The 27,607-nt window shown below is 39.9% G+C and overlaps 1 protein-coding gene across 3 annotated transcripts in view; it reads left to right on the top strand.

Annotated features, from left to right (window-relative positions):
* Window positions 1-27,607, top strand: part of HDAC8 (histone deacetylase 8) — a 234,888-nt gene that overhangs the window by 7,069 nt on the left and 200,212 nt on the right. For all 3 annotated transcript variants that reach the window (XM_079765340.1, XM_079765341.1, XM_079765339.1), the window contains exon 4: window positions 196-337. In XM_079765340.1, the coding sequence (XP_079621466.1) occupies window positions 196-337 (142 nt within the window). The remainder of the gene's footprint in view (window positions 1-195; window positions 338-27,607) is intronic.

The following is a 27,607-nucleotide window of genomic DNA, read 5'->3' as shown; positions in this document are numbered from 1 at the left end:
ATTAACATAACACAGACACCTTTATGGATTGCTCTCATCACTGGGGAAATTCTAAGAGTTTTAGGAGCTCTATACCAGAAATGGGGACAAAGGTCAAATACTAGTATACTAGTATTTCTTATTATAAATCACAACATCACACCTCCTCTTTCTCCAATTCATCTTTTAACAAGCTCTTTTGATGTTTCCCCAAAGGTTATGACTGTCCAGCTACAGAAGGGATATTTGACTACGCAGCATCTGTGGGAGGGGCTACAATCACAGCTGCCCAGTGCCTGATTGATGGAATGTGCAAAGTAGCAATTAACTGGTCTGGAGGGTGGCATCATGCAAAAAAGTAAGAAAATGACCTTTCTACTTTCTGCCACTTTCCTTGAGTCAGTTCCTCCATTATGTAAGCTCATATGCTTATTGTATTGGCATTTATTGAGAGACGTGTGTGTGTGTGTGTGTGTGTGTGTGTGTGTGTGTGTGTGTGTATAGCTATATATCTATAGCGTAATATACTAATTAGACCAGATGTCCTTCCGGACATCCTTCCAGATGAAGCTGGGGCTGTGAGGGAAGCCCAGGTATTGGGTGCCAGAGGGAAGCCAGTGCTGGAAGCTGGGGGAAGGAAAGCCTACTCTTGCACGAATTTCGTGCATTGGGCCTCTAGTGTGTGTATATATATATATATATATATATATATATATATATATATATACACACACACACATATATATGTATATTAACACTTTACTAGACATTCTGAAGAGATGCAAGTGATGTATATGACATAATATAGTGAAAAGCAAACTATAGAAAGTCAGGATGCTCAGCTTTTTCTGCAAACTTTGTTAACTGATTAGGACAGATTAACCTCTCTAGGCCTCAGTTTCTACATCAGGAAAATGGGCAGGGCAAAGGATATAATCTCAAAATTCCTTTTCATCTTTCTGGAAATCCCCATCTTCAAGGGATTTATACTGTAGAAACATTAACAAAACTAGAATAATAATGGAGCAACATCAGTTTTGGTACCAATTGAATGTACAAATGAGCTGAAGAAATTTAACATCAGGGAGAAATTAATCATGGAAATCTTAGAAAAGGTGCATTGTAGAACTAGGTCTTGAAAGATTTTCAAGTAGGTGGACAAATGATGAGAATAGATTTAAAACAAAAGCGTGAAGAATCAAGGAGTCTTATGCTGTCATCTCTAAGGAAAGTAACAGCTGAGATGTGTCACTCTTAGGAGAAAGGGCTTGGGAAATAGCTATTCTTAGGTGCTACTTGGAGTTAGAGGAAAAGTCCTTTTGGAGTTTCATGTTAGTCTTTCGAACAGCTACATTCTGTATCTGACAAGGATTGCTGGGCCTTAGTCAGCATTCAGCATCTTGCTTGATATGTCTGTACTACTTAATACATGTTGAAGAAGAAAGATTTCTAAAACTCTGGATTAATCAACATGCTAATGTGTCATCCACACACCGGTTATTCATACCATTGGTCATGACCTTTATACTCTCCAGTGTCCTTGAGTCTAGAGAAAACAGCACTCTGTTTTTGGTGTGTTTTTTTTTCAGAATAAAACCTTGAACACAATTTCAAGATATGCAGGTTAAGATAATAACATGGGATTCTTTTCATCAAATTGACAGATTTCATAACCATGGAAGTCCTTGAGAAAGTTTACTCCTAAAATCTACAAGGTGATGGAGGAAAGAGAACCAGTGTTTAGCAATAAGTTTTGTTTGGCCTTAAAAACAAAGAGAAACAACCTGCCTTTTGTTAGTTTTTGCACTGTTAACCTATTATACACCATAAGTGTCTGTAGACGCAAGAGGTGGACCTTCCCCACATGCCACGCATGTCTATAAAAAAAAAAATGTTGCCTGGCCGGCGTGGCTCGGTGTTTGAGCATCAGTCTATGAACCGGGAGGTCATGGTTCTATTCCGGTCAGGGCACATGCCCAGGTTGTGGGCTTAATCCCCAGTGTGGGACATGCAGGAGGCAGCAGATCAGTGATTCTCTCTCATCATTGATGTTTCTATCTCTCTCACCCTTCTCCCTTCCTCTCTGAAATCAATAAAAACATATTTAAAAAAATGTTTTCCCTAAGTGGCAGTCCTAACCAACTTTAAAATCATTTTTCATGAGAATTTTCAGCTGAAAATATTCAAGTACACCCAAATTGTGAGTAATATATTTTTATATTCATTGCAAATTGATTTTTTAAATTAAATTCAAAATATCATGGCATGAGGGGATGGTTTCCATTTTGGATGAGTGGCAGTTAACTGGTTGAAAAAAATTCAGCAATCCCAAAGAGGAAAAAAAAGGCCTTATCTCCTCGAAGCTCCAGATAAAGGGGAAAACACCAATTTCCCTGAACCAAGGACTTATATGCTTTCTTGTGCTTAGTGAATTGAGAAGAACAGTGTGGTTTCATGGAAAATGCCTGATCCTATGAGTCAAATCTAGTTTATGACACTTGGAGGAGCTATGTATTTATTTTATTTGTAAAGAATTTTAATGCTTCTAATCTATGACAATACCTTCTTAATGCTATATCAGAAGTTGATTCATCAATGGTGAATTCAGAAAACATAAGCAAGAGAGATCCAACATTTTATTGGGACTGCACTATTAAGCACAGTACTAGGCATCATGATTCAAGAAGAAAAATAAAAAAAAAAACACAAAAGTGGTATAGTGAGGAGCTTATGCATTTAATTCATTGCTTCAGGCCTGCTAGGGCCTGGGTCACTTTCCAGTGGAATATCCAGATACCTGATACTTCTTATCACTGTTTTGCTGCCAAAGGAAGAGCACTCTATCTTAAGCCAATCATGGCTGCTTCTGGGCTGTGTGTGGGCATACCCACACACCATTATTATAACTATTCCAGACAGCTTTCAGCTGATCCTACTTTGAAACAGACACACCTGTGGTAAAAATAAAAATTAGAGAGTTTCTAGGGATTGCCCTAATTCAGGGGGTTCTTGACACCTTTACAACCTATCTGCAGATGGACTACAGGCATTTAGTCTACAAATTTACATCTAGCCCAGCATTTGTCTGTTATAACCACAATGTTTCTCCATTACCAAATATATCCTATACATTCATACATGCATTTATTCATTCAACATGAGTTGATTAAGAACCTACTATATGTCAAGCATATGTTTATCATCACTAGTAAACAGAGGTATATAAATTAAAACGTGGTATATTTTTCCCCTAACAATTTTGAAAAAAGAAATCTTTACTTCAAAATATGCAGGTACTGGCAGATTATAATGAAATTGGTACATTCTTTTTGAAAACTTTGGAAATAAGCGTTAAAAGAGTGAGGAAAATGTTCATACCTCTTGACCCAGTAATATTATTCCTAGCAATCTATTCTAATGAAATAAACCAATTCTGCCCTCAAGAAATTCGTATCACTGAGGTAAGACAGCAATAATTAGATCTGAAAGCTAAAGAAGAGTGATTTTCAAAGAAAATTCTGCAAAGGAAAATTAATGAGGGACTAATGCTATTATATATTAAACATACAAAACTAGGATAATGAAAAAACTGGTACCACGTCTCTTTGGGGAGTTGACAGATGATATTCTAGTAAACTCCCCAAAGAGATGGTTATATATGGGAATTCAGTCTATTATAAAGCATGTGTTGCTAGTGAATGGGAGTAGAAAGGACTGTTCAGTAAATGAAGTTGTGACAGCTTGAAGCATTTATACTCTCATCTCCTGCAATAAACTAAAATAAGTGACAGCTGGATTGAAGAGTTAACCCTTTGCACTCGCTTGCTTTTTTCTCGATTCCTTTATTCTACTCGGGATTTAATTTTTTTAATACCCCAGATTTTACAAAGCACAGCAGTAGAATAAAAAACTGGAGTTTCTTTTCATACAAACTTATTTATTTGGATTTTTTTATATTTCAAATTATTGATACATTCAATAACCGTCACACTTGACATCTGAGTGCAAAAGGTTAAAAATAAAAAAAACAAATTTTAAAAAACTAGAGAATATTTATCAAGCCTCTGAAGGGGAATAGTTTTCTAAGCTTTAGAAATAATAGAAGAAACTCACAAAGGATAAGATCAATAAATTTGACTGTATAAAATTTTAAAACCAAAATAATTTAAAAGTTTTGTGGCCATTTTAAAAACAAAATCTAAACACATATTGAAAAGGCATAGTTGACATAAGTATGATGAAATGTGATAGGTTTGTATAAGGTACTCAGAGTATGATGTATAAGAAGAAATATGGGCAAATAATATGAATAGACAATTTACAGAAGAGTTTAAGTACTACTGGAAGACATGGGACAGTATTCATCACTACTAATCAAAGAAATGTAAATTAAAACAACTAGGTACTCTTTTAAAGCCTGTATTTCAATAGAATTGAAAAAGATGGTTCAACCCTTAAGAAAGCAGTTTGGAAGTCAGCAGGTGTTAATAATCTTTCATGGAGTAAGCCTACTCCTGAGAATGTTTCCTAAGAAAATAGTTCAAAATATAGAATAAACTATTTGTATGAAGGTGTTTATCAGTGTTGTTTATTTAAAAAAAGAAATAAGGAATGTGGGAGAAAAAATGGCGACGGAATAGAGTGGTGTTTGGAGTCTGGTCCTGGGGCGGAGAGTAGGAACAGCAGAGGTTTGCAGGGGGAGTGTATGTTGGCAAGCCAAGGGACAGCTAAACTCCAGGAGAAGGCGGGGGAGTGCTGGCCAGGGCTCCCCTGACCGTGCAGCACCCACAGGGGCTGGGTCTCCTCTCGGAGCTGCGGGCTCACCGGGCGCCTCACCATCTTGCAAGGAAAGGAGGACTTTATTGGAAACCTGACTTTCCGCGACAACTGCAAACACTGAACAGCTGCGAGCACCAGAACACCGGTCCCCTATCGGCGCAAACATTCGGATTCAAAGGAACCCTTCACTGAACCACGGAAAGGTCAGATTTCGCCTGAAATAAGGTGTGGTTTCTAATCCCCACGGTGGGAGGGATGCGCGCGAGCCACAAGACCGGCAGGAACCGGGAGGTCTGTGCCTAGAAAAATCGGCGGCAGTTGGAGCTGCCGTGATACGGGAATGTGGAGGGGGGTCCTCTGAGCTGCTAACAGAGGTGACCTCTTAAAAGCAACTCATTTTGGTCTGACGAGGAGGGTCAGACTAGGAATTTTCAAAGGAGTGCAGGCTCCTTGGTCTGGCGCACAGACCCACTGTCCGCACACTTGGGCTCTTTCCGACTCTGATTGCTGAGCCCAATGCATAGGAAAACCCAGGTGGAAAAACCCTGAAAGACTGCAGGGGGAAGTTGTTTTTTCGGAACCTGGAGAGCAGAGCTGGGTGTGACCATCGGAGAGGCATCTCGGAGGCGCACACCTCCACAAACTGGTAGTGAGTGCCATAGAGGGGGAAAAAAAAAAAAAAAAAGCTAGAGCGGCCCGGAAGTCAATTCAGAAACACTGCCACCCAGGGGCTGAAACGCTAATTGTCTCTGGTGTAATCAAAAATAAATACGAGAAATTAAGACACGGCCAGCTTAAAAAGCAGGACTGGCTTACAACACTGAGGAGCAGAGGAACGAAGCTGAACTGAAATACCGCCCAGACTGGGAAACAGGCATACCAAACAGAATAATAGAGGAAGTGAATGACAGCCGCTACTGCACATTTTAGTCTTCCTATTTTTTAATTTTTAATTCTTTTTTCAATTTTTTTATTCTAATTTTTTTATTTTCATTTTTTGCATCTTTTACTTAAGAAAGTAAATTTTTTTCTTTTTCCTCACTCGATTTTCACCTTTTTAATTATTACATTTTTATTTTCGATCAGCATTATTATTACTATTATTTTACTTTTTTTTTTTTTTAAATGTCACTTGATTTTCTCTTTCTTGTATTTTGGGATTAGTGTCCTACATTCTATTTGCATCTTTCCCTTACCCTATCTCAACGCTAACATTTTGCCACCACTCTCCTCCTAACCTTTCCCCTTTTGGTCTCCTGTTTTTCTTAACCCTTTCTGGCTTTAGATTTTCCCTACTTTTTCAGTTTACCCTCTGCTAAAATTTCACCCTACTTATATATCTAATTCCCAACCCCCTGCTCCAAATCCATACATACCTCTCTCTACGCTACCTTAAAAAAATTATTTTTCTCTCTGGCCTTTTGTTGTTGTTTGCTTGAATGTTGATTAGATTGAATTTTTATGCTTTTTTATGAGATTGTTTTGATTATTCTTTTTGTTTGTTTGGTTGGTTCTATTGTTTGCTTTGTTTTTATTTTTTTTTTACTTTTGTTTTCCCTTGCCTCACTTGATATTAGTTGGTGTTGCAGTTTGTATTAATCTCCAGGCTCGTGTTCCTGGAATTGGCTGGGATTAATGGTTGTTCTAGTGGAGTCTACTCCCCATATATATAGTTTGTTCCCCTTTTCTCTCTTAGTATTGTTCTTGTCTCTCTTACTTTTTTTTCTTTTCTTTTTTTTTCTGCTCTTCTCCCAAGTTCAGATTCACACTCTTTTTTTTGTTTGTTTGTTTGTTCTTTCTTTTTACCCTCCCTCTTCCACTCCTATTCCCTAATTTGTCTTTCTCTGGTGGTTACCTTTATTGGAGGTTATTAATATCGTGAATACAATTCTGTTCAGTGCCTTGTGTGTTGTGCCTGGTTGTGTTGTATTTTGTACCTTTAAATCAACGCCGGAGAGAGAGAACTATATAACCAGACATCCAGAGAAGAGAGACCATGGGGAGACAAAGAATTAGCCCCCATAGGAAAGAGAAGCAGGCATCACCAGAAAAGGAAGTAAACGAATTAGAGGCAAACAACCTATCAGAGAAAGAATTCAGAGAAATGGTCATAAGGTGGCTGAAAAGGATGGAAGACAAATTCGACAATATGAGTAAGAACCAAGAGGAAATGAAGAAGAACCAAGAAGAAATGAAAAATGACATCGCTGCTGTAAAGAACTCAATAGAAAGCATAAAGAGTAGACTAGAAGAAGCAGAGGACCGCATAAGTGAGCTAGAAGATAAGATGGAAAAAAATTCCCAATTACAACAGCTTCTAGAAACAAAAATTAGAAAGCATGAGGAGAGCCTAAGGGAACTTCGGGACAACACAAAACAAAACAACATCAGGATAATAGGGGTACCAGAAGGAAAGGAAACGGAGCAAGGAATAGAAAACCTGTTAGAAGAAATAATAACAGAAAACTTCCCTGATATAGGGAAGAAAAAACCCACACAAATCCAAGAAGCTCACAGAGTTCCAAGCAAAATGAACCCCAAAAGACCGACGCCAAGGCACATTATAATTAAGTTGGCAAACACCAACGACAAAGTAAGAATCTTAAAAGCAGCCAGAGAGAGACAGACAGTTACATACAAAGGAACCCCCATCAGACTAGCAACTGATTTCTCAACAGAAACTCATCAGGCCAGAAGGGAATGGAATGAAATATACAAAGTCATGCAAAGGAAGGGTCTCAATCCAAGAATACTGTACCCAGCAAGGCTATCAATCAAAATTGAAGGTGAAATCAGGAGCTTCACAGGCAAAAAAGGGCTAAGGGAGTTTATCACCACCAAACCAGCAATGAAAGAAATGCTAAAGGGTCTGCTGTAAAAAAAAAGAAAGAAAGAAATAGGAAGCAAAGAAGGAACACAGGGGTATAGAATAAAAATGGCGACAAATAAGTGCCTATCAATAATAACTTTAAATGTAAATGGATTAAATGCCCCAATCAAAAGACACAGGGTAACAGATTGGATAAGAAAACAAAACCCATATATCTGCTGTCTACAGGAAACCAACCTCAAAAAAAAGGACGCATACAGACTGAGAGTAAAGGGATGGAAAAAGGTTTTCCAGGCGAATGGAAATGAAAAAAAAGCTGGGGTAGCAATACTTATATCTGACAAATTAGATCTCAAAGTGAAGGACATAACAAGAGATAATGAAGGCCACTTCATAATACTAAAGGGAGAAATCCAACAAGAAGAAATAACTCTGGTAAACATATATGCACCCAATACAGGAGCACCAAGATACATTAAAAAACTCCTGGAAGATATCAAAGGAGAGATTGACAGCAATACAATCATAGTAGGAGACTTCAATACCCCACTATCACCATTGGACAAATCCTCTAAACAAAAAATCAGCAAAGAAACATCAATCCTAAATGACTCTCTAGACCAGATGGAATTAATCGACATTTTCAGAACATTTCACCCCAAAGCCACAGAATATACATTCTTCTCAAGTGCACATGGGTCATTTTCAAAGATAGTCCATATGTTAGGACATAGGCAAAGTCTCTCCAAATTCAAGAAGATAGAAATCATATCAAGTATCTTCTCAGATCACAGCGGCATAAAACTGGAAATCAACTACAATAAAAACAACCCAAAGAAATCAAACACATGGAGACTAAACAGCATGCTATTAAACCATGACTGGGTTACCAAAGACATCAAGGAAGAAATAAAAAACATCATGGCAACAAATGACAATGAAAACACAACAATCCCAAATATATGGGACACAGCGAAAGCAGTCCTGAGAGGGAAGTTCCTAGCTCTACAAGCCTACTGCAAAAAACAAGAAACAATGGTAAAAAATTACCTAACCCAGCAACTCAAAGAGTTAGAGACAGAGCAACAAGAAAAGCCCAGTGTAAGCAGAAGGAAAGAAATAATAAAGATCAGAGAGGAGATAAACGACATAGAGACCAAAGAAACAATACAAAAGATCAACAAAACCAAGAGCTGGTTCTTTGAAAGGATAAATAAGATTGATGAACCTCTAGCCAGGCTCACCAAGAAGCAAAGAGAGAAGACCCAAATAAACAAAATCAGAAATGAAAGAGGTGAAATAACAACAGACCCCGATGAAATACAAAGGATTGTTACAAAATACTACGAACAACTCTATTCCAACAAACTGGACAACCTGGAGGAAATGGACATATTCCTAAACAAATACAGCCTTCCAAAACTCAATCAGGAAGAAGCTAAACAGCTCAACAGGCCAGTAACTATGGAAGAAATTGAAGCAGTCATCAAAAAGCTTCCGGCAAACAAAAGCCCGGGGCCAGACGGCTTCACAGGAGAGTTTTACCAAACTTTCAAGGAAGAACTAAAACCTATCCTCCTCAGACTATTCCAAAAAATTCAAGAGGAAGGAACACTTCCAGGCTCCTTCTATGAAGCCAGCATCACCCTAATACCAAAACCAGATAAAGACAACACAATGAAAGAGAATTACAGACCAATATCCCTCATGAACATAGATGCCAAAATCCTCAACAAAATTCTAGCAAATCGGCTCCAGCAACACATCAGAAAGATCATACACCATGACCAAGTAGGATTTATCCCAGGAATGCAAGGATGGTACAATATCTGCAAATCAATAAATGTGATACATCACATAAAAAAATTGAGAGATAAAAATCACATAGTCATATCAATAGATGCAGAAAAAGCATTTGACAAAATCCAACACACTTTCTTGATAAAAACTCTCAACAAGGTGGGAATAGAAGGATCATACCTCAACATAATAAAAGCTATATATGATAAACCCACAGCAAACATCATACTCAATGGGCAAAAACTAAAACCATTTCCCCTAAGAACAGGAACAAGACAGGGATGCCCACTCTCACCACTCCTTTTTGACATAGTACTGGAAGTATTAGCTACCGCAATTAGGCAAGAAGAAGAAATAAGAGGCATCCAAATTGGAAAAGAAGAAGTGAAGCTGTCCTTATTTGCAGATGACATGATATTGTACATAAAAAACCCAAAAGATTCCATCAAAAAACTAATAGACTTAATAAAGGAATTCGGCAATGTAGCGGGATACAAAATTAACACCAAGAAATCTATGGCATTTCTATACACCAATAATGAACTTACAGAAAGAGAGACTAAAAAAGCAATCCCATTTACCATCGCATCAAAAAAATTAAGATACCTAGGAATAAACTTAACTAAGGAGGTAAAAGACCTATACGTAGAAAACTACAGGACACTGAAAAAAGAGATAGAGGAAGACGTAAACAGATGGAAGAACATACCATGTTCATGGATTGGTAGAATCAACATCATTAAAATGTCCATACTACCCAAAGCAATCTACAGATTCAATGCACTCCCCATCAAAATACCAACAGCATATTTCACAGACCTAGAAAGAACTCTCCAAAAATTCATCTGGAATAAAAAAAGACCCCGAATAGCCGCAGCAATCCTGAGAAAGAAGAATAAAGTAGGAGGGATCTCAATACCAGATTTCAAGCTGTATTACAAAGCCACTGTTCTCAAAACAGCCTGGTACTGGCACAAGAACAGACATATAGATCAATGGAACAGAATAGAGAATCCAGATATCGACCCAAACCACTATGCTCAATATTTGACAAAGGAGGCATGAACATACAATGGAGTCAAGACAGTCTCTTCAATAAATGGTGTTGGGAAAACTGGACATACACATGCAAAAAAATGAAACTAGATCACCAACTTACACCATACACAAAAATCAACTGAAAATGGATACAGGACTTAAACATAAGACGGGAAACCATAAAAATACTAGAGGAATCCACAGGCAACAAAATCTCAGACATATGCCAAAAGAACTTCTTCACTGACACTGCCCCTAGGGCAATGGAAGCTAAAGAGAAAATTAACAAATGGGACTACATCAAAATAAAAAGCTTTTTTACAGCAAAAGAAACCATCAACAAAACAACAAGAAGGCCCACTTAATGGGAGAACATATTTGCAAATCGTATCACTGATAAAGGTTTAATCTCCAACATCTACAGGCAGCTTATGCAACTTAATAAGAGGAAGATAAATGATCCAATAAAAAAATGGGCAACGGACCTAAACAGAATATTTTCAAAAGAAGACAGAAGGAAGGCCAAGAGACACATGAAAACATGCTCAAAGTCACTTATTATCCGAGAGATGCAAATCAAAACAACAATGAGGTACCATCTCACACCTGTCAGAATGGCTATCATCAACAAATCAACAAACGACAAGCGTTGGCGAGGATGCGGAGAAAAAGGAACCCTCGTGCACTGCTGGTGGGAATGCAGACTGGTGCAGCCACTGTGGAGAACAGTATAGAGTTTCCTCAAAAAACTGAAAATGGAACTCCCATTTGACCCAGTAATCCCACTCCTGGGAATATATCCGAAGAAACTAGAAACACCAATCAGAAAGGATATATGCACCCCTATGTTCATAGCAGCACAATGTACAATAGCTAAGATTTGGAAACAGCCTAGGTGCCCGTCAGCAGATGACTGGATCAGAAAACTGTGGTACATCTACACAATGGAATACTATGCTGCCATAAAAAGAAGGAATTCTCATCATTTGCAGCAACCTGGATGGAATTGGAGAATATTATACTAAGTGAAATAAGCCAGTCAATGAAAGAAAAATACCACATGATCTCACTCATTTATGGATAATCAAGAACATTATAAACTGATGAACAAAAAGATAGATACAGAGACAGTAAAGCAACAAACAGACTTTCAAATTACAGGGGGAAAGTTAGGGAGAGGGGGGGAGATAAGAAATCAAAGGAAGGACTTGTATGCATGCATATGAGCATAAACAATGGACGCAAAACTCTGGGGGGTGAGGGCATGTATGGGTGTGGGGTGGGGGGGGTAATGGTAAGATATGTACACATATAATACCTCAATAAAATTAAAAAAAATAAAAATAAAAAAAGAAATAACATGATTGTTTAGCAATAAGGAAATGGTAAATCCTCTCCATGGAATATTATGCTGTTATTTTAAATGATAATTATGAAAACTACAGGGCGTATCAGAAAAATACTTACCGTATTTTCTGGCGTATAAGACGACTTTTTAACCCAGGAAAATCTTCTCAAAAGTCAGGGGTCGTCTTATACACCGGGTGTCGTCTTATAGGGTGGGTGCTGAAACTTCTGAGCTGGACTGGAGAATCTGCGTTCACCGCATACGGTGGGGGGAGCTCAAAAAACGGCCGCACTCCATTCATTTCAATGGAGCCGGACGGAGAACGCAAGTGTCTCTGGTCGGCTCTTTTTTGTGTCGCATATGGTCTCTGTCCGGCTCCATTGAAATGAATAGAGTGTGGCCGGGTGCTAACCGCATACGGCGGGGATGCGGCCGTGGCCAATTTTGAGCTCCCTGCCACCATATGCGGCGACCGTATGAAAGCAGCAAGGGCGGTGCTGTACAAGTACGGTAGAAGAAAATCCACTCACCAGGATTCGTAGTAAGAAGTGACTTAACGCGGTCCCGATGACAAGGTGAGGGGGCGCCTCACCGGGAAGGTGTAAGTGAAGGGCAGAGCAAGCTGCAGGCATCTAGGACGCCCAGGGTATGGAAAAAAGAGATAGAGCAGTGCTGTGCCTAGAAAAACACACCTCTTTCACCCGTCTGGCCCGCCCTTGTATCCTATTACTGTACGTTTGTTTGCACTTCAGTGGGCCAAATCTAACCCAGATCACAGCAACAGATTTAAGACCACTGTATCCTGGTGTACTAGATTCATGGGAAGGCATAATATGGTACTGAGGCAAAAGACGAAAATTGCCCAAAAATTACCTGCAGACCTTGATAGCAAAGTAAATAGTTTCCATCGATACGTAATACAACAGCGCACTAAACATGGCTATGCGTTAAGTAGTATTGGAAATATGGATGAAACTCCAATGAATTTTGATATGGTTGGAAATAAAACTGTCCATCAAAAAGGCGAAAAAACAATTTAATTAAAACAACAGGACATGAGAAGTCCAGTTTTACAGTGGTACTAGGATGCACAGCTGATGGCGCCAAACTGAGACCAATGATTATTTTTAAAAGAAAACAATGCCGAACTCAAGTTCCCTGTTGGTTGTTTTGAACATGTGAATGAAAAAGGCTGGATGGATGAAGAAGGGGTAAAGCTATGGCTAGATAATGTATGGAACAGGTGACCAGGTGGACTTATTCAAAAACGTAGTCTACTGGTGTGGGATATGTTCAGGCTCATTTAACTCCCAGCACCAAGCAAAGGCTTGTAAGACCAAACACAGATGCGGCAGTTATTCCTGCAGGATTGACATCATTGGCACAGCCACTGGATGTGTGCCTAAACAAGCCATTTAAAGATTGCATTCGAGAACATTGGAATGAATGGATGGTTAGCGGTGAAAAGTCATTCACAAAAGGAGGAAACATGCGTGCTCCACAGTTAGATGTTTTGTGCAAGTTTGTCATAAAAGCCTGGAAGGATATTGATGCAGAAACAGTAATCAAGTCTTTCAAGAAGTGTGGCATATCATATTCATTAGATGGTATGGAGGACGACTACTTGTGGCAAGATGAAGAGGAAGCCGAAGCTGAGACCACACCATCTGATACGGAATTCGATCCATACAATGACTGCCTTACAAATGTATCACAAGATGTCATTGATGTAGTACTTATGATATCAGATGACGAACAGGAGGATTTTGAAAGCTTTTAAAGGGAAACTGTCACGCCAGCAAAACCTGTAAAAATACTGTAGCTTGCAGTTATGATGGGCGTTGCTAACTCACCAGGGACTTGCCCGGCACTTGCTCTCTCTCTATTGTTTGTTATCTTCCTCCTATCATCATCAGTTCCAGTTTGGTTGACAGCTTAGAAAACAAACAGCATGGCAGCTCCCATGGGTTTATTTTCTTATCCTTCCTTTCAGCTTTAGAGTGAATTAGGAAAAGTTTAATCCACTTGTACTGTTTTATGTTTACATGTTTGATGACAAACAGCCTTATATATATATAAGTGACAGTTTTCCTGCTAAGTACCTGCATGTCATAAGCATTTGAATTAAAATTACCATATTGAAATCAAATCTGATGTTTTTTTAATTTTTATTTGGTGTGCGTTGGAAGAGGGGTAGTCTTATATGGTGAGTATATCCCAAACTCTATATTTTAACTGGAAAAGTTGGGGGTCGTCTTATACGCCCAGTCATCTTATATGCCAGAAAATACGGTATGTGCTAATGAAAAAGAGTTTAAAATTCTATGCACACTGCAATGACAATTTTATAAAACACAAAACAAAATGGGGAAAAAACGAGAATGATAATGGTGGTTATGATAGGGTGGCAGAATTATTGATTTTTTAAAATGTGTTTCTCTAGTTTTCAAATTTTCTGTAATGATGTTTTATTACTTTTTGCAGTTAAAATGTTACCAAAATAAAAATAGACAAAAAATAGTAGCAGCAAATGAAACAAATGGTAAAAAACTTTAACTATTCTAATTGACTTTTTAAAACACTAATATTGAGAGACATGAACAGACAATTCACAGAAGAGGAAATAAATAGTAAAAATACTTAGTATCACTAGTAATTAGAGAAAGTGAAATTTAAACATCATATAGACATGTATATATTTTCCTCCTACAAAATTTGAGCCACAGGACAAAATATCTTTAACTTATAACATCTATTACTTTTGGTAATCTATTCTAAGGAAATAAACCAATCCAAAAATATGGAAAAGCCTATATATATTAAGATGGTAAGTTCTCTCTTACTCAAAATAGCCCCCAAAAAGAGAGGAAAGAAGGGAGATCTAAATTTTAACAACAGTGGAATGGTTAGGTAGTATACTGAAACATATCCATTTGTTGGGCTAGCCTATATAATAAAAGCCTAATATGCTAAGTGTCCAGTTGTCCTGTCATCTGTTCAAGCAATCAAAGAGTAATATGCTAATGATATGTTAAGGCCACTCAACTGCTCGCTATGACATGCACTGACCACCAGGGGGCAGACAGTCAACCAGTCGCTATGACATGCACTGACCACCAGGAGGCAGACACTCCGACTGGTAGGTTAGCTTGCTACTGGGGTCTGGCCAATCAGGACTGAATGAGATGGGCTGGACACACCCTGGAGCCCTCCCACAGTCCCTCCCCAGCTGGCCAACCTCTTGTGCCCCTCCCCGGCCCTGATAATGCATTGGTGTGGTCCCTTGGCCTGGCCTGCACCCTCTTGCAATCTGGGACCCCTTGGGGGATGACGGAGAGCCATTTGTGGCCCAATCCCGCAGGCCAGGCCGAGGGTCCCCACTGGTGCACGAATTCGTGCACTGGGCCTCTAGTCTATAATAATAAAAGCATAATATGCTAATTAGACCAGACAGCTGGACGTCCTTCCAGACAAAGCTGCCACAGGGGCGGGGGGGGGGGGTCCGAGGCAGAGGCGGTTAGGGGTGATCAGGCAGGCAGGCGAGCAGTTAGGGGTGATCAGGCAGGCAGGCAAGTGGTTAGGGGCGATCAGGCATGTAGGCAAGTGATTACGGGCAATCAGGCAGGTAGGGGAGTGGTTAGGGGCAATGAGGCAGGCAGGTGAGTTGTTAGGGGTGATGAGACAGGCAGGCAAGTGGTTAGGGGTGATTAGGCAAGCAGGCAGAGTGGTTAGGGGCAATGAAGCAGACAGGCAGGTGAGCAGTTAGGAGCCAGTGGTCCCGGGTTGTGAGAGGGATATACAACTGCCATTTTAGGCCTGTTCCCGCAGGGATCCCTATGGGATCAGGCCTAAACTGGCAGTCAGACATCCTCTGAGGGGTCCCGGATTGCAAGATGGTGCAGGCTGGGCTGAGGGATCCCCCTGTCCCATGAACAAATATCATGCACCGGGTTTCTAGTTATATATAACCATTAAAAATGGTGACTAGGGCAACTGCATAACAGGAAAAAATGCATATCGTATAATGTTGGCTTTGTTTTTAAAGGGCAGGTAGTTACAACATCATATATTCACTTTCGTTAGAGTCATGTAAAAATATGTGCATATTGAAAAAATATCTTAGAAGAAAAAATGGACCTGTGATCAATGCAGGGGTTAGGGGTATAGATCTCCGATGCAATCCCAAATTCATATATAACTCCAGTGGGCCCTCTACATCCATGGGTTCCCAGCCATAGAGTTGAACCTTGAACTACAGGAGTTTGAACTGCTCTGGTCAACTGAAAAAAATTCATTTATAAGTGGACCTGTGTAGTTCCAACCCATGTTTTTTGAGGGTCAACTGTACAACAAAATGATACCAGTGACTGTAAGGAGGAGGGGGGTGTGGTATACATATATATGTATATACTCTCAGACATACATATATATGTACCTTTTTTCTATTTCCCCTACTTTTCCTAGATTTTCTCTAATGTGATTATATTTTATCAATAAAACATTTTATAATGAAAATTGCTTGGAACAAGTTGGGAAGCAGCTACAATACAGACACAATGTGGGTGGTGTGTGCTAGTTGTGTAAAAGGTAGTGGGTTGTACAGAAGAAGGAAAAGGAGTCTGCCTTCCCATTGGTGGGGATGGATAATTCCAAACAGAGGGAATGATAAAAATCTGGCAGGAGGAAATTATGGGGCATTTGGAGAACTAGAAGTAACTAAATGAGGTCTGAGTATGAAAGCAAATAGAGTAGGACCAGATTCTAAGGGTTTTGTAAGCCATGCTGAGGAGTTGGGTTTTTTCATTGAGGCTGGTGAGGATTTACTGAAGAATTTTAGAGTGGGCGTCAATGTGCTAATTGAATCAAAAGGAACTGAGACTAGAGAGAGAGAAGGCTACTGTAATTATTAATTTAACAAACATTTTTTAAGCTCCTGCCATATGCCAGGTGATGTGAAACAAAGCGGTATGCAAGAGGTTATGATTTGAGGACAGTTGGTACCAGACCAAAGGCCACTTTGTGAATCCATTTAAAGGGGGAACTAAAGTTTTCCAGTAAGTAGTGGAGGGGGTGAGGCTTAATAGTATGCTGACTCAAATAACTAAAAGCTATTAAAATATGTTTATTTTCTCTTTTTTAATAAATTTGAATGCTAAGTACTTCTTACAACAAACAGTGTATCAAGAATTGATTGTTCTTGTTTTGGCCTCAGTTTTTCTAACAAAATTGCATGATATTTCAAGATGGTACATTTCAGTTCCTGGGAGAGGAGCATGATCATTTAGTGGGTTGATTTTGCCCAAATATTCAAGGGCTTCATCAGTTTTCCTGAGGGCTTCTTAATCATTTGGTATTCAAGTCTCTCTTTTGAATCACCTTTAAAATTATCCTTATTTATTTTTCTCCTCTTCAGTTGAAAGCTGGCTTACCAGATCATTGTTACCAGTTTTGTATGCTAATTTTATATGATATTCAGCATCTTTTTATAAGATTTGTAATTTTACTTTGTGATAGATATGCATTGAATTACTCACTGATATATTTGAAAATGCATAAGAGATAAAATGGTGGAAAAGTTGATGGGAATAGGTGCTAGAGATGAAAGGATATGTTGTTTGAATGGAGACTGATACAAGTGGCCAATTCATTAGCAAATACTTTTATGTTATGACAGCTTTGTATCCTTAGGAAACCTCAAAATCTTAGTACTGCTGGGGCTAAGATAACTAGTTCTCAGTAAGGAGAACTCCCTGTATCAGCAAAGGCCTGATGCAGTGTTTTTCAAACTAAGGGTTGTAACTCATCAGTGGAAAAATATATCCATTTAGTGGGCTGCAACCAGCATTTTTTATATCAAGGTAGATTTCATGAAATGTGTTCTAATGTGTGTGCATGTATTTGTGTGTGGGTCATGATACAAATGTCAAGCCAATGTAGAGTGGAATGACTGACTTTGAAGTAAGACTTGGGTGCAAAGCAAGGCTGCACCGCTTACTGTTTGTGTAGGTAACCCTGAGATTATTTCAGGAACAGCATGTGTAGAGGCACAGAGATGTGAAAGCTGAGGAAACTTCTAAGTCTGTAATTAAAGCTGGAACCCATGATTTCTATAGGCAAGTGGCTGGAGATAATTGAGGAGAGGTGTAACGTGTCCTTGTATGCCAACCTAAGTAGTTTGGAGTTGATCCTTCATGTCAGTGGTTCTTGACCTATTTTGATCAAGGTTGTTTCTGAAAATTTGATGAAAGCTATATTCATTGTCCTTAGAAAAGTATATATACACAAAATTTTCCTTATATTTTTAAAAAGTTTAGTACTCTCCTGAAGCCCATAAGAACCTTGGCTTTGGACAGTGAGTAATCACTGAAGGAATTTTTAGCCATGGGGAGATAACATGATCAGTTTTGCAATTAGGAATAGTTGGCAGATAAATTGTGGTGGGGGTTGGGGGTATGTTATAAAAAATCTGTTAGGTGAAAGCAGTGGTAACGAACACAAAAGAGGGAATAAATTCAAGAGTCATTAATAGCTGGATTAGATAGAAATTCTAACAAATTTAGTATAAATTATAAGGAAAGAGTGATCTAGATTTCTTGTGTACAGGACTGAGTAAATTGTGTAACTATTAACCAAGAAGAGCAGGGAATAAGAACTGATGTCCTTACAGAACATCTAATTAAAGAGATCTGTTAGAGATCTGGCAGTAGGGTTTATCCCAGGGCTTCTCTACCTTTAATGTGCATATGAAATATCTTGGATCTTGTTAGAATGCAGATTCTGGCTCAGGAGGTCTGGGGTGGAACCTAAAAGTCTGCATTTCTAACAAACTCCCAGGTGATATTAAATGCTGCCAATCTGTGGGCCATACTTGGACTAGCAAGAGACTAGAACTCAGGAAAATCGACCAATGAAAATACAGACTTGGGAGTCACCAGCATGATAGGTTGGAAGTAAAACTAAGGAAACAGCCCTGGCCGGTGTGGCTCAGTGCCTGCACAGCACCAAAGGGTCTCGGGTTTGATTCCTGGTCAAGGGCACATACATCAGTTGTAGATTCATCCCTGCTCGACAACTAATCAATCTCTCTCTCTCTCTCTCTCTCTCTCTCTCTCTCTCTCTCTCTCTCCCTCTCTCCCTCTCCCTCTCCCTCTCCCTCTCCCTCTCCCTCTCCCTCTCCCTCTCCCTCTCCCTCTCCCTCTCCCTCTCCCTCTCCCTCTCCCTCTCTCCTCCTGTCCCCTCCTCTACCCTCCCTCTCTTCTACTCTCTCTAAAAATCAGTGGGGGAAAAATATCCTTGGGTGAGGATTAATAACACCACACAAACACACACACACACACACACACAAAAAAAACCTAAGGAACAGATCAAGTCACCTGGAAAGCATGTATAGAATAACACAGAAAAATAAAAACAAGTCTTGAGGCTTGTGCAATGCCAGTATTTACAGGGCAGGTGGAAGAAGAAAGGCCTATGAACGAGTCTTGAGAAGGAATAGTCAGAGAGATAGGAAAAATCAGTATAGACATCACAGAAACCAAAGTGAACCTCAAGGCCAGTTTAGATAGCAGTGTCTGCCACTGCAGAGCATGCATTCTCAACAGAGACAATATTGTCCCCTAGGGAGCAAAAACTGATTTTTGCTAGGGATGGTGTAGATGTGTCATGGTTTATGGATCTCCAAAGGGCCACAGTATAGAAACAGATGTACAGCATATCTGTGATATTAAAATTCCATGCAGGGCTCAATTAGGAAAAGGTGCTAAAAGCTCTTTGGGTGGGGGAGCAATAATGAAAAAAAAAGTTTGAGAAACTGAGCTGTAGAGAAGTAAAGTGAGATTTATCAGTCAGGATATTATGATGAATAAGACTTCAAAGAATGAAGTGTGCCAGTGAGGAAGGTGAAAGGCATTTCAGAAGGCCACAGCCACCTTTGCAAAAGCAGAGTTTGCAAATCTTGGTGGATTTGGGGAACTACATGCAATCTTGTATTGCAGGAGGGTTAAGGTACAAAGTGGGTAATGGCAGAAGCTGAGGTGGAAAAGTAGAGAACAGGTCATGAAGGGCTCTATGTATATAGGCATCATCCAATTGAAAAGTGCAGATTTCTAGGTCTCAGAGGTCTTGATCAAGCAGGATTGGAATGGTGTGTCAGAACCCTCACTTTCAGACTTGAGCAGTGATTCTGATGCACACACTTTGAGAAACTGCAGTAGGAAATGGGGGTGTACAGAAAAATTATGTTAAGAAGTAAAATGGTTAGCCCTAGGCAGTTTGGCTCAGTGGATAGAGCATTGGCCTGCGGACTGAAGGGTCCAGGGTTAGATTCCGGTCAAGGGCATATGTCCAGGTTGCAGGCTTGGCCTCCAGTAGGGGGCGTGCAGGAGGCAGCCAATCCATGATTCTCTCTCATCATTGATGTTTTCTATCTCTCTCTCCCTCTCCCTTCCTCTCTGATATCAATAAAAATATATATTTTAAAAAAGAAGTAAAATGGTCAGATTTGTGTTTTAGGAAAATAACTCTTGACTGCAGTTATAGAGGATGGATTGAAGGAAGTGTAAACTGGAGATAGGGAGACTGAATAGGGTGTCAGCTGTTCTGACAAGTGTTGAGGACCTGAACTTAGGGAGAGCAATGAGATGGAAGGAGGAGAAGGTGCAGCTAGAAAAGGGGGTCTGGCTGGTTGGTTAACAATCCATACTGTGCACCACCTAGCATTTGTAAACAAATAGATAATTGCATGAAAAAGTAGGCCTGGATTCAATGTCAGCCACCTCACTTCCAAGGCAGACCCCTCCTTCAACCATGGATGGCATGTCCATATCACTTCCTGCTCATACCAGTTCCATGCTGACTCCTGCAGTAGGTACATCACTAGACAAAATAGACAGGCCTTTACCATTGTGGCCTAGATCATTCTGTCTGTACATGTCCAACCCATAAGGTACCAGGCCTTCCATGAGAAAACTGCCCAGCCAGCTATCAAATTAGGAACAAGCTAAGACATGCTTTGTCCCTATGGCATCCCCATCCCTGGCCTCTGGGAAAGGGGTAGGGAACCTTTTTTTTCTGCCAAGGGCCATTTGGATATTTATAACATCATATGCAGGTCATGCAAAATTATCAACTTAAAAATGAGCCTGCTATATTTGGTCAAACATTTAATTAACTCACCCCCCTAAGGCCTTGGCAGGGCCAGGCCAAGTGATTTTGCAGGTCTTATATGACCCTCAGGATGGATGTTCCCCACTCCTGCTCTAGAGGATGAGATGTGTTCCTATAGAACTGAGGAAGACAGTAAGTATATCATAATGGTTCACTGTCACACTGGGAATCTCAGCTTCATCACTTACTAGCTATAAAAACCTTTCTGTGCCTCAGTGTCCTCATTTGCAAAAATTGGAGATGATAATAGTACATACCTTATAGAGTTATAGGATTAAATCTGATAATTGCATTAAAGTGCTTAGTAAAGAGCCTAGCATACAGTGTTTGATAAAAGTCATTTATTATACCCAGACTGTGTTCAAGGGTTCTTAGTATCTCAGACAAGTCCCTGATTCAGCAGATCCCACAGCCTATCCAGCTGAAGTCAGTCCTAGTACTGTTTTTTACCCACTGCATTTACCTTACCCTTACCCTTTGCCAATAAGCTGCTCCTGGCTGGAAATAGACTAGTCACTATTGTCCTCAAGACTTATGTCCTTTGCTTTGTCTGAGTTTTACTGTCAGCATTCCCTAGACCCCTTCCCCCTTCTAAACATTACATAGAATTCCCTGTTTGACCCACCCCTCATACTGCTAGGTTCAACCCATACTTGTAAGGCAAATGAAATACTCCTTACCAAGAGACAGAAGGATCACCCCTAACACCAAGGAGTCTCACTACCAAGGGAGCAAATGCTCTCTGACTCTAAAATCCAGGCCTTCTAATAAAATAACAACTTTGGACAACAGCTTGCAGCAGGTTTTATCACATTCATCATCTCGTCCACATTGGCCTTGAGACTTTCTGAAAATAAAAAGCAGGAAGTCCTTGTCAAGATTATTCCATCCTCAATGTAAAATCCTTTCTGTTAACCTGGAACCTTCTAACTCAATTCCATAAGCCTCTGACCTTCACTGAGCTATCTATTCTATACCTTAGTGGCACCTACAACCTCATCTAGGTCAAGAAAAGTAAAGAGTGGAAAATTCCTGTGTGGTGCTCCTACCTTCCAGTAAATGGGATCATGCAGCACCTCCTACAATAGTTATTTGCCTGGGCAATATTTTTGTTGAATTCACTTAATTTTACTTCACAGAGGCTCTGAGCTGCATGGTAATGGAATAAGGACAGTAGCACTATCTCCAGGCCAAGCCCCAAAGTGTGAAAGTTCTGTTTATAAGCTATAAGCCTTTATGAAATGAAGTTCCCTGGGATGACTGAAGATGTTAACAATCCCTTGATACCATCAGCAATTTATCTACTACCTCTGCATCTTCACTACCACAATATTCTTTCTTCTTAAGAGTAAGGAATTTGCTCCTCAGACACAAAAATGACCTTTCAGTAGCTGAAGGCTGTCCACCTCAGTCTGGGCCTATACCATTGAGTAATGCCTTCAACATCCTACTAGAGAGGGATATGGAGGACCTGGATGCTTTGATCTCTGCCCCTGCACCCACATTTCCAGAAAAATCGGTCCTCACCAAGGTCAATTACCCCAAATGGACATAAAAGCTCTTAGTGATCAAGGCCACTTTCAAGATAAGGAGACACTTCCTTTAAGAGAGACAGGCAGTTTGTAATCATAAGCTCAAACCAGAGCAGCCAGCACAGACTTCTAAACTCAGGTCATACCAGGTGAAGTAGACCCTTCCCAAAGCACCTATCCTGTTGCAGAATTCAGAATATCAAGGGGCAGTATAAATGGGCTCCTGCCTGAGAATGACAGCCATTTACCCCAGTCATGGCACAGAAAGCAGGCAGATGCATTGTAGAACATAGAGATCCATGTCCATCCTGGGGTAGCCCAAAGGTTTATGATGTTCAAAGTACCCCATTATATTAGGATAAGTGGTTGCCTGTACCCATGGGCACCATTCCAATAGGCAAGCATAGCAGCACAGTTTAAGAACTCTTGGTCCTAGGGTTCTTCTAGTTGTTCTATATCTGATGTAACCTCTATGATTCCTACAATTGAGGCAAAGTCAGACCCATGATACATCGTCCCGTTGAACTTCAGTGGAGATTTTTCCTCTTCCCACATCTGTAACTCCTTAGTAGTGGTAGATTCCTATTTATCTGTTAATTCATACCAGCCATTGCTCCCATGCATCTAAAAGTCTTCCACCTTCCCAGGTTCCATGGCCATCTGCTCTCCAACTGTAGCCCCAGTTCATACACTAGTTTTGGAAAATGCCACTTAGAATCCTCCTCTTACACATTTACCTCTTTGTCATTCCACTACCAGCAAACAACCTGCCAGCCCCCATGGGTTAACCAGGTCCTGGGGGAGTAACACTGCTGCTACACTTCCAACACATAATACAATTGATCTTCTGCCCCAGCCTCCTCAGAATTCATTTCTAACTCACTATACCCTTCCATCCAGACCTCTTCCCTTCATAGCATTGTTTCCAGCCCACTATTGCCCTGGCTAGTGGCTGGAATCGTTGGCATCTTAGAGTCTGGTCAATACCTTAGCCCCACTTGTGTGGACTAACCAAGGGCACATTCAATTAGCACTCACCATACAACATGGCATGGGGGTTAAGAGCAAGGAATCTGAAGCCACACTGCCTGGATTTGAATTCCAGCACTGCCACTTTCTATGTGACTTTGAATAGCTTAAAGTGATTTCCTCACCTATAAAACAGACATAATAGTACCTACCTCACAAAGCAATTGCATTATATGAAAGTACATAGAATAATGCCTGACACGTACTAAGCACCAACAAGTGTTTGATGTATGAATGGTATTTGAACTACACTAATTGGATCATTCAGGTGTGAGACAGTGGTTAGATTTCCTTTTGGCACAGCCCCATCTGCCCATGCCAAAAATTGTACTCACATAGAAATCTTTGAAGTGAAATTTAGTCATCCACCCATAGAACTCCTACATTAACAGTTTCTCGAACTTTGTGCCCTTCCTACTCCATGATTATTCACCCCCTGGTGCACTTGTGTACCCTGCAATTAGCCCCAGTAACCTAAGGCTGAGAAACCAGTTTCATCATGAAAAAGCACGGCTTTCCAGAAACATCATGATAGACCCACTGCCTGATTCCCTAGAAGGTTTTTGATCAGGAAATAGTTTGGGGGACCACCAAAGGGGACCTTGATCTCATAATCTGCTTTCCCAGATCAACCTCAGAATTCTCTCTTAGAAGCAATTCTGGTGTTTGCTTACAGGCACGGGTACCAGGGTTGGGAGTAAATAACACTCTTATGCCCTGCCCCTTGCCTCCACTTCCACCTCTACCTCCTGAACCTAGATCAGCTGAACCACTCTACTCAATCTTATTAATAAAGGGAAAAATGAATCTGTTATGCTCAGAGATGAAGGAAGAGATTTAGAAGGTATGAATAAAGGTAGTGATAGTGGGTGTGAAAGGGGAAGAACACTTGAGAATGGTTTTAAAGCCATAATTAACAGATCGATTGGCTGTTGGAGGTAAGAAGGGAAATATCAAAAATACCCAGTTTCTTGCATAAGTATGTGGCAGCATTGTTACTAAGATTGGAAATGGCACACCAAAAAATGTAGAAATATTAAGGGATTTGTGTCATAAAGACATTGGAGTAGGTAAATAGATAGGAGAAGATGGTATAGGGAGAAGATGGTGGGTGTCTAATTGACATCCCAAATTTAATATGTCCAAAACATAACTCCTGATCCCCATGTGGCAGCCCTGTTCTCCCAGTTGTTTAAACCAAACATATTTAAATCATCCTTGACTTCTTTCTTTCACATTCCACATGCAATCCATAAAAAACCCTGTCAACTTTGTCTTCAAAATATATCTAGAATCTGATCACTTCTCACTACTTCCAGCACTATAACCTTAGTCTAAGCTGCTGTTATCTCTCTTGGATTATTACAACCACCTCCCAACTTGTGTTCCTGCTTCTGGCCTTGCCCCTCTTTGGTCTATTCTCCACACAGCAGACAGAGTGATCCTATGAAAACAGAAGTTAGCTCTCATCACTCCTCTGCTCAAAATACTGCAATGGCTCCTTTTTTCAGAGTAAAGCCAAAGTCCCTATTATGGCCTAAAAAGCCCTGCTGCTTTCTGCCCCCTCCTCCCATGCCTCCGTAGAACTATTTCTTTCCTTGCTGTTCTCTGGCCACTGGTATGTTCCTACCTCTAGGCTTTTCCCCTTGCTGTTCCAACTGCCTGAAATACTGTTCCCCCAGATAATGCCACCTTACCTCCTTCAAGTCTTTGTTCCAATATCACTTTCTTGGTAAGGCCTTCCCTGAGCAAATTTTTAAAAATTTGCTCTGCAAAAAGCCTCTCATTGCCTTTTCCCTGTTTTATTTGCCATAGCAGCAATTTTCAACCCGCATGCCACAAGAATTTTTAAAACATGTAGTACCTGACTATTTAGTCAGGGTCACTTACCTCTTTTAGATTACCTTAGATTGTCAAGTGAAAATTAACAACAGCCAACACAACAGTAGCTATCCAGTGTGAATGAATCAAAATTATACCTATTTTTTTGACAGATCAGCCAAAGATTTTTTTTGGTGAGCTACAGAATTTTAGTAATTAGTTTATATATGTCATGAGATGAAAAAGGTTGCAAGTCGCTGCTCCATAGTATTGATCATCTAAATAATTATTTAATTCAATGATTAATTATTTATTTTACATTTTGCCCCGCCCCCCCCCTGCACACACACACACACACACTAGAATATAAACTTCATAGGGGGTAGGCATTTTATCAGTTTTGTTCATTACTATACCTCTACTGCCTAGAACTCTACTTTGTATATAGTAAACCATCAATAAAATTTTGTTGAATGAATGATGCAGTGAGAGTTGGAATGGATAGGCTGGAGAGAGATGAGTGAGAAACATTGATTCCCAACACTTTGGGGTAATGCACATTATGGTACTACCAGTTGACCTATTGAATGTTGAAATGTTTGTGAAATAAAGAATAAAGTTATTAAATTGGAAAGATAAAAGATCAGTTAGTCCTTTCTCATGGTAGGCCATCAAGAAATATTTGTTGTATGAATCATGATAATATCTTAACAGATATTATGAAATTAGCACAACCAGTAGAGAAAGGAGGGAGGAAGGGAGGAGAAGGAGAGGGGGGAGGAGAGGAAGGAGAGGGAGAGGGAGAGAGAGAGGGGGGGGGAGAGAGAGAACTCCATACAGCAGTCAGAGGTGCTCACAAAGTCAAATAAGCCTTATGTCAGAGTTCCAGCATATTCAATGACCCAACTGTGGGCTGTTATATAAGCTTTGCATTTTAACCAAGGGACCACTAGAGGGCGTGCAAGATTAAATCAAGAATGTTCTCTGATGAGATTCTATTAACGTCATCCACATTTCTATTTATTGATCTGATGTTCATTTAAACTGTTTCATCAGTTCAGCATGTTCTCCTGGGCTAATTTCTTTCATCAGTTCAGTATCTAGCTCAAAATAGGTCTTCAATAAATATTTATAAATTGAATGAGAAAATGAATATTTAGTATCAAGATATTTTCACTTTGAAATATGTGCTTGATTAATTAGTGGTGGTCCATATTTCCATTAAAAATTATCCTTCAGAGTTCATAACTTGGCTGCTAAATATAGCACCCATGGTTCTTGGCACTTATAAGAATCTTTAGGCAAGAGAGGGCAAAAGTCTGACTTGGAGTTTGTGTGTTTTATTTGTGTAAGTCATTGTATTAGACAATAGTGCACATTGTAGTGCCTGAGCTGGGTATTATGAAAGGCAGGGTGGCCTCTGATACTACATCAGCTCCTCCCTCCTTCAGGAGGCACTGGTAGCTGATGGAGGATGTGAGTCACTTGAGCTGGCTTGCCTCCCCACCCGCATCCTCATCCCCACCCCTAGAATTGTTAGCTCAACTTATGCAAATAGAGTTTTCACTGGTTTTGAAACCTGCTGTCCATGATGTGTTTTAGAGCTGTAGGGTTGTTTGGGATAAAGAAAGTTAAACGGGCTTTATTTATTGTCTTAGTTATCAGTTGTTCCCATTGGAATTCTCTGAAGGATTTGGGGTGTCTGGATTTATAGCTTTCTGAGCTGGATTACCCTGGTTGTGTAGAGTCCTTGTCCTGTTGTCATTTGATGGCTGAAGTCTTTGAGTGCCTTTGGTCCCCATGATCTGGGCTCTCAGTATTAGGCATTTTTCATTAATGGAATAATTTCACATAGCCTGAGAAATATAACCCATTTTTAACAACGTATTTTTTAGAATAGTTTTAGATTTAAAGGAAAACTAAGTAGATCTTAATGAGTTCCCATGTATCCCACACCCAGTTTCCCATACTGTTAACATCTACATGAATATGATACATTTATTACAGTTAATGAGCTAATATTGATACATTATTATTAACTACGTTTCTTAGTTTGTTCTGATTTCCTTAGTTTTTTTTTTAATCCTCACTTGAGGATATTTTTCCATTGGTTTTTAGAGAGAGTGGAAAGGAGAGGGAGAGACCAAGAGAAACATCGATGTGAAAGAGACATTGATTGGTTGCCTCCTGCATGCACCCAGACCAGGGCCAGGGAACCTGCAACCAAGGTACATGCCCTTGACTGGAATCGAACCTGGCGCCCTTCAGTCCACTGAGCTAAACCGC

The sequence above is a fragment of the Cnephaeus nilssonii genome, assembly GCF_951640355.1.
Source record: "Cnephaeus nilssonii genome assembly, chromosome: X".
In the NCBI taxonomy this organism is placed as follows: domain Eukaryota; kingdom Metazoa; phylum Chordata; class Mammalia; order Chiroptera; family Vespertilionidae; genus Cnephaeus; species Cnephaeus nilssonii.
The sequence above is the reverse complement of the archived record's forward strand: the minus strand, read 5'-3'. Positions and strand labels throughout refer to the sequence as shown.